Source organism: Denticeps clupeoides, chromosome 9 (assembly GCF_900700375.1).
Source record: "Denticeps clupeoides chromosome 9, fDenClu1.1, whole genome shotgun sequence".
Lineage (NCBI taxonomy): Eukaryota > Metazoa > Chordata > Actinopteri > Clupeiformes > Denticipitidae > Denticeps > Denticeps clupeoides.
Genome location: NC_041715.1, coordinates 8,457,619 through 8,465,411, shown reverse-complemented (window position 1 = coordinate 8,465,411; position 7,793 = coordinate 8,457,619). Strand labels below are relative to the sequence as shown.

At 48.0% G+C, this 7,793-nt stretch overlaps 1 protein-coding gene across 1 annotated transcript; it reads left to right on the top strand.

The window, feature by feature from the left end:
- Positions 1 to 1,539: 1,539 nt before the first annotated feature.
- Positions 1,540 to 4,054, top strand: frzb (frizzled related protein). The gene is made up of 7 exons (XM_028991656.1): positions 1,540 to 2,204; positions 2,288 to 2,326; positions 2,421 to 2,477; positions 2,566 to 2,631; positions 2,745 to 2,949; positions 3,025 to 3,088; positions 3,259 to 4,054. The coding sequence occupies exons 1-7, from the start codon at positions 1,769 to 1,771 to the stop codon at positions 3,301 to 3,303; spliced, it is 912 nt and encodes a 303-aa protein (XP_028847489.1). The 5' UTR covers positions 1,540 to 1,768; the 3' UTR covers positions 3,304 to 4,054.
- The last annotated feature ends 3,739 nt before the right edge of the window (positions 4,055 to 7,793 follow it).

Here is a 7,793-nt window from a genome sequence, read left to right as displayed (position 1 = left end):
TTTCAGGTCCTAAGGACCAGCAAGACGGTGGAGCCTTTTCTTTTCCTTTCCGAGAGGGAAATGGGCTCGTAGCCCGGATCCTTCTGAGCCACTGGCTCGAGTTCTCGACACCTGCAGAATGTAAAGAATGAGGCCTGCGCATTTCCATTGTCCGTCCATCGGCTGTGTCAGTTCACCTCGGAATAATAGCTGACATGAACGATCTGGGGGCCTTTTGATCTCGCCCCGGCTCCACGATACCTCTGAAGGCTTCATCCACAACCTGCGTTCAAGGCCACGGTTCATGTTCAGGGCGGTTTCCAACAAAAATGTTCAACTCAACCCGTTTCCAACACTGGTCACATCGCTTTATTCAGTCAGCTGATAATCAAGGGCCGTGGTTGGGCTTACTGAAATATAATCTGCAGGAAATGACCTTTACTTCAGTGGCCGTGGGGTTTTTGTGTTTCGTGAATCGGATTAGTTCCCCGCCGCCTGTCTTTACCTCCACGACTTGGTCAGCATCAGCAGCATCATGAGATCGTCCTGGACGTGGACGTGGGTGCGGGGGCCCCGGAGGACCGTCACCGTGGTGCTCCGAGAAGCCTGTGACGTGCAACGTTCTGGAACACAGGCTGATGATGATGATGATGATGATGATGATGATGATGATGAGGAGGAGGAGGGGCCTATTGTCGCCGGGCCCTTAATCAGGCGAGTCGGGGCTCTTCATCTCTTAGCGGGTCGTTAGCACGGCTAATGAAACGCTTCATCTGCGCCTTTTGATCTCATTAACTTTACAACCATGCTAACTAATTGAAAGGCGCCGCCGCAGTATTCACAGTTGTGCACAAATAGCGCACATAGTGAATATTTAATGGCACAATACCGATAATATAACAGCGTACGTCACGGTTTATGTGTACACATTGCAAAGTACGTAGACAAACAAGCTAATATTAAAAACAAACCATAAAGAGTCATTGAATGCGCACAATCGTCCTCTTTTTTTCATCTTTACATTGGATAGCTTCTCCACTGTTACTCTGTTACTTTAAAATAATACAGATAACAATTGTATTGCTGTTTCCCACCACAGTGGTCAAACAACTAAATAAGATAAAACTTTGGAAGTTAAAAAGGCGGTAGCGGAGTCGTGTTTGAAAGTTTTTTACGTTTTCAGTGACTTGGTTTGACGGCTGTTCGGCTGTAGCTACAGTTGCTTTTTAATTTTGGAAATGCGATACGTGTGTTCGGTGTCCTGATGTAGAAAATAAACTGAAAGAAAAACCAAACCATCCGGATCCGCGCTGTAAAAAATAACATCGTAGAGGCACCAACCATCACGTTACAGAACAAGAGCCTAAAAGTTGGTGCAGAAGTCAAAATGTCCATGTTCATCAGACGCTGCGCGGACCGGTCTCTCCATCTTTCTCTCTTTCTTTCTATCGATCCACCCATCCGTGCGTGTGCGTGTTGCCGGCAGGGATGGACTCCGGGAGGAGGAGGAGGAGGAGGAGGAGGAGGAAGGTGGGCCGCTATAAGGGGCTGCTGGCCGCTGGTGGCCTGAGATCGTGGACGCCGTGATGGAATAAGGGACGGCGGCACGCTCGTCTGATAGTAATTATTATTATTATTATTATTATATATATTTTTTTTCTCGCAAAGATGATTTATTGAAGGGATTTCTTTTAAAAAAAAAAAAGGAGAAAAAAAAAAAGATGACCGTCGTCTTTTATCCGTCCGCGTGACGCGCGCTTGGGAACTTTTCTGGGGACACTTTTCGGGAATGTTCTGCTGCCTGGCGCTCGCCTGCCTGGCGGCCCTCCCCCGCGCCGCCGCCGCCGCCTGCGAGCCCATCCGCATCCCCGCCTGCAGGTCCATGCCCTGGAACATGACCAAGATGCCCAACCACCTCCACCACAGCACCCAGGCCAACGCCATCCTGGCCTTCGAGCAGTTCGAGGGGCTGCTGGGCACGCAGTGCAGCGCCGACCTGCTCTTCTTCCTCTGCGCCATGTACTCGCCCATCTGCACCATCGACTTCCAGCACGAACCCATCAAGCCCTGCAAGTCGGTGTGCGAGCGGGCGAAGTGCGGCTGCGAGCCGGTCATGAAGCGCTACAACCACACGTGGCCGGAGAGCCTGGCGTGCGAGGAGCTGCCCCTGTACGACCGAGGGGTGTGCATCTCCCCGGAAGCCATCGTCAAGGCAGAAGGGCCAGGTACGAATGATGATGATGATGATGATGATGATGGTTATTACCACCACTACTGTTTAAATGCATGCTCAATTTTATTTTTCAAGACAACCCCTACTATCAAGACCCCTCCAAATGTTCCTACGGTGAGAGGGGTTTTCCCCAAATAATGATCTTTGCAAATGATTTGGATCGGCGAGACTGGCTAATGAAGTGTTTTGGTTTTTCTTTCGGATTCAGAGTCGAACCCAGACTTCCCAATGGACTCCCACAACGTGAACTGTAAAGGATCCAGTGGTATGCGGTTTACACTCACTCGCGCCGCTTTCCTTCCTTGGTTGGGAATTTGGTTAAAAAAATGATTGTTTCTTTCCCGTTCCTTCAGACCGATGCAAGTGCAAACCTGTCAGACTTAATCTCAAGACATATAAAAGGAACAATTACAATTATGGTAAGTACGGGCAGTCGTGGTAATTACTATAAACAATGATGAGAGCTCAAAGTAGCAAAGTGTTTCATAATTAAAACAGAATTAAAAATGAATAATCGCGAATGTGTTGGCAGTGATTCGTGCCAGAGTGAAAGACATCAGGGCTCGGAATCACGACGCAAGTGCCATCGTCGAGGTGAAGGACGTCCTGAAGTCCTCTCTGGTGCACATTCCTCGGGACACGGTCACGCTGCACTACAACTCGGGGTGCCAGTGCCCTCCCCTAACCACTAACGAGGAGTACATCATCATGGGCTACGAGAGCGAGGAGCGCTCCAGGTAACGCCGCGGCGCGGCCCGCTGTCGACCGGGGCGGGGCGCCTGCCGCCGGCTTCAACTGTCTCTCTGTTCCAGGCTGTTGCTCTTCGAAGGCTCAATTGCACAGAAGTGGAGGGACAAGATAGGAATGAAAGTCAAGGTACGAGCACGCGTGCGGCGGTGACGTCCTCAGAAACCCGGTCCAGGGAAGGGCGCGTCCGCGATGAGCTGGGGAGATAAATGCTGCGGTCATATTTTTGCCCTGGTGCTTTTTTAAAACAAAATAAAATGGATGCAATTCACTAACCTTGCTGTAATGTGCCTCCGTAGCGTTGGGACCAAGCCATTCGAAAACACATGCGAAGACGCCACTGAGTCCTGAGGCCGTGACCCGGATGCGAGGGGAGGAGGACTTTTACCTGAAAGAAATTGCACTATTCAACTCAAGTCTTTTTTTTTTATTTTATTATTATTATTATTATTTTTTTCATTCAAAAATGAGTTACAGCCAAAGGTAGATTGTTGTTTTAGTTAATGCTCTATTTGTGTATTTTAATTCTGGTTTTGTAAGAAACAGAATGTCCATTTAGATGTATTCTATGCAAAAAAGAATTATAATGGAAAATAGAAATATGGCACAGTGGAGATGGGGGTGATCTTAACAGGAGGAGGCATGGATTTCCTTCCTTCCTTCCTTCCTTCTCTCTCTTTTTTTTTTGTTAATCTTTGCAGCACTGGAATGGAAGCAGAAGATGCCTATGAAATGCCGAAGGGCCTTTGACACTGTACAGCAGGCCAGCCATGCCACGCCCTTTTCGATCGCTTGCTCACCATCGAGTCGATTTTGGGGCGGTGGAAGGGTCGCTTGGCCAGTGGTACCAAAAAGCATCCGGATGATCCAAGACCGAGCGCCAACGTTATCAAGGATTATCGCTTATTTTTATTATACACAATAATACTGTATAGTTGTGATTGTTTTAGACGTTTTTCTTTTACGGACGTTTAATTTGACTGGACTCTTGTGAGTCTGACTGATGTTCAATCCTATCAAACTACACAGGCGTCGCCCGGTTTGTTAACGTGTCTTCATTCTCCATTAAACATGTCCTCAGTAGTTCTGAGCAGAGCTGTTAGTGTGTGTGTGTGTGTGTGTGTGTGTCTGGACTCTCTCCAGATCAGTGCCCTGGCCATCTGAAAGCATTCCTGCTCCCGGGGAACTGGCATCTGTTTATCCTCTCCCGGTGAGGAGCGTTGGGGCCTGATGCGGAGCTGAGGTGTGTTTAGACCTCCGCGGGCAGCCCGGTCACGCTCAGCGGGGCGTCGCGGTATCTGCTGACCTCATGCCATTCCGGGTGCTCGCCCTGGACGGGCCGCAGGGTTCACCTTTTACACCTTTGCTGCTTCATTTCTGTCTTGTTTATGGCCTTTCCATCACGGTGATTCGTTCCTCATCCCCGCTGCGCTTGCCGCCGTGCGCCCTGATTCGGTGGTTCATCGATCACTGGAGGAGACGTCCTCAGAAATGACTCTGGATGTGAAATTTATGTGCAAAGGGGGTCCCCTTAATCACACACGTGTGGGTTTATGGGTAGGCCTGACACAAAAAGGGATATTCACTGTCACATAAATTCACCGCCGTCAGTCACCACAACCACATCACCGGGCGAAAAGAAGAAGAAGAAGAAGAAGAAGCAGCTTTATTACCACCTGACATCCATGATCAATCTGGCCCACCGGCCTTCTTCATTTAAACTCGGTGAAATCACGGAGCGTAAGGGTGCCATCAAACGGCATAAATCTCCTTCTTCACAGACCTTCCCGCGTTTAGCCCCTTCAGCAGAGCAGACACCAGCGTGGCGGACGCTCCTCCAGAAGACGTGGAGGTCGGCAGCAGTGACCTCTGATCCTGTGACAGTGGGGGGGGGGCTATTTTACGACTCGGCAGAACAAACATTAACATGCAACTTAAAGGCCGAGAACTAAATACCCCAGAGCAGAGCAAACCCGTCTAGAGCGTCAGACTGCGTTTTGCCGTCAGCTTTGGTTTTGAAAAATTGAACCTTGAAATTCAGGGTTGTTTTGTCCATAAGTCTGTCAAAATCCTGTTCCATTTTTTCCCAAAGCGGGTGATGAGTGTGACCTGAAAACTGGTATATTTTCCTCCAGTCATCCAGGGCGTACACACTAGGTGAATTTGTGAATGAGTGGAGTGTGAGTGTGTGTGTGTGTGTGTGTGTCCATGCACCCTGTGGTCCCCACCCTGCACCCAATGTCCTGCGGTGGGCGAGTGAGTGGTCGTCGTGCAAGATCACCACGTGTACAGCGATCCTTAGTTTCACTCTACCTCTAAATAGACGGAACTAACAAAAAAAATTGTGTCAAGGATCCTCAGTAGGTTCATAGCGTCTGGAGAACATATAGTCCACATGCTCGTAGAACTGTCACCTCGCCAAGTCACGTCAGGTATCCTAAAAATATATATATATATAGAACTAAACCTGAAAAGAACCTGAGTTTCTACAAATATACTGGCTGCTATAATTATATCTCAACAGCTTCAAATTCCAAAAAACTTCCAGGTTTGCAAAAAGAGACAATTTCCAAAAACTCACTATCATATTAATATTTGGAGTCTTCAAAATGCAGAGATATTCAGGTGCCTGTCAGCTGCTCGGCGGGTGTAAATGATGAGAAGGAGGCTGAAGGCGGCTGACGGAGTTACTGTCCTTCCCTTTTTCACACCACCAGGAACTGCTGACAAGGTTTCTTTCTTTTCATTTCCTGCGACACGGAGGGTAGGAGCGTTCACGAACCAGTGCCGTGATCAGAAACACGTGTTCGAATGTGTAGGACAACCCTGCGATGTGTTTACATTTCCAGCCATGCAGTCGAGCTTGGGTGGTGTCTCGGCGAAGGTATGAGGACAGAAATGAACTATAATAGGCTACAAAGCAGAAAATGACATTCTTTATTTTGCCCACAGTGCCCAGTCTAATTACTTCTCTGTGGGTAGGGTGTAGTGGCCTAGTGGTTAACACACTCACCTATGAACTAGAAGACCCAGGTTCAAATCCCACTTACTACCACTGTGTCCCTGAGTAAGACACTTAACCCTAAATTGCTCCAGGGGGGGACTGTCCCCGTAACTACTGATTGTAAGTCGCTCTGGATAAGGGCGTCTGATAAATGCTCTAAATGTAAATGTACTTCTCCATGCATGAAATTTATTGCAGAAAGATTGGAGGTGGGCAAAGTGCCCCTGTCCCCCCAACTCTGGCCGCCAAGCAAGTGTTTTTGCTGGTGTTCTTCGATACCAAAGTGATTTGCAGCCCGAGCATGTCTGAAGAAATGTTCCTGTTATTCCAGGAAACGTTAATTAAGGTCTGCACGCAATGGGCTGCAGAGAGCCGAGCAACGCCAAGAGAGCTTCTCGGCGGTAACCTTCGCGTGGGGCTCACATGGGCCAAATGACAACATGGCTTCATTAGATTAGAACACTCAAATGGAATCGAGTTTGTACCTGCGGGGAGTGTTTTGGACGCGATGCAAATATTTTCAGCTCCAGAGCTCCAGAACCCTACCAGCCAACAGGCCAGGATCCGACTCGGATGACGTCCAGCACATGTCACTCGCTTGAATGTGAGCATTTTTCAACGTTGTACCGTTGCCAGGCGGTTTACTTAAATGTGGGGCTTTTAAACATGAATAATATTTTCATTAGACATTAGATCTTTTGCTTGCAGAGAGTGGCTTTTACTTGACGCTGTTTTTTCCTCATCTACTTGTTATAAGCCCCTCCCCTTTACCCCTCGCATTCAGAAGCCGCGCAAGACATAAATATTTCTGTTCTCAGTGGAGGCCTTGGACACCATGATGGAATGAAGTCTGTTTCTTTACAATCATGACTGCTATGTTCAACGCAGAAACTTTCAGGGTGGTTAGAAAAATGCTGTCGTCACTGCAAAAGCTGTTCAGTTTTGTGCTACAATTAAAAACGAACAAACAAACAAACAAATAAAGGACATTTGTTCAAATCTTTTACCAGGAACTGTAGGACTTGCGTTCGGACTCCAAATATCTTGGCTAAACATTACCCTGTTGTACTTCCTTCCAGCTCCCCTTTTAGCTGCGTGCCCTGCCCTGAAGTCGCTGAAAAGAAAGAAATAATAATAATAAAAAAACCCCAGAAACTCAGCCTCAGCGAATTTACAGAACTGCTTATGAAAAGGGGCGAGATGTCCAGGCGTCTCCTGCAGGTGCACATCAGCCGTGATGAAGGGCCCGCTCACTCCGGCCCGAAGCCCATCAACAGATGTTTGGTGTGTTCGGCCCATCGGCTCGGGAATGTTAAAACAGCTGTACGGGCGGCATTAATGGCTCCCTGTTTCGCCCTCCGCCACAGAAAAACAACCCAGCCCTTTAATGGGGTGCAAGGCAAGTGGAGCGCCGTGAGAGGAGGATTCATGGCTGAAATTGCACTTAAAGAGGCCGGGGCACGAATGACACAGGAAATGATTAGCGTGGCCAGGGGAGCTGAGGATAACTCGTGTTTGCGCGATATTTTTACACTCAATAATTCCAAAAAAATCCCAAAATGTGTGATAATGTTACGCCTTCAAGTTATCTCACTAGCTCGACAGGGTACAGACGCACAGAAGAAACATACTTGGCTTGTTAATGCGCAGTCTTCACATGGTGCCTTTTCAATACCCAGTCAATGCACGATGTGACACACATTTAATCATTTAACAGACATCTATTATCCAGTGATATGAAGCAGTGACAACACACAAACCACAGATCCCATAATGCAGTGCTTCAGTTGCCTTGTGAACACGATCCAGAATGCGCTCTGTGGGTAAAAC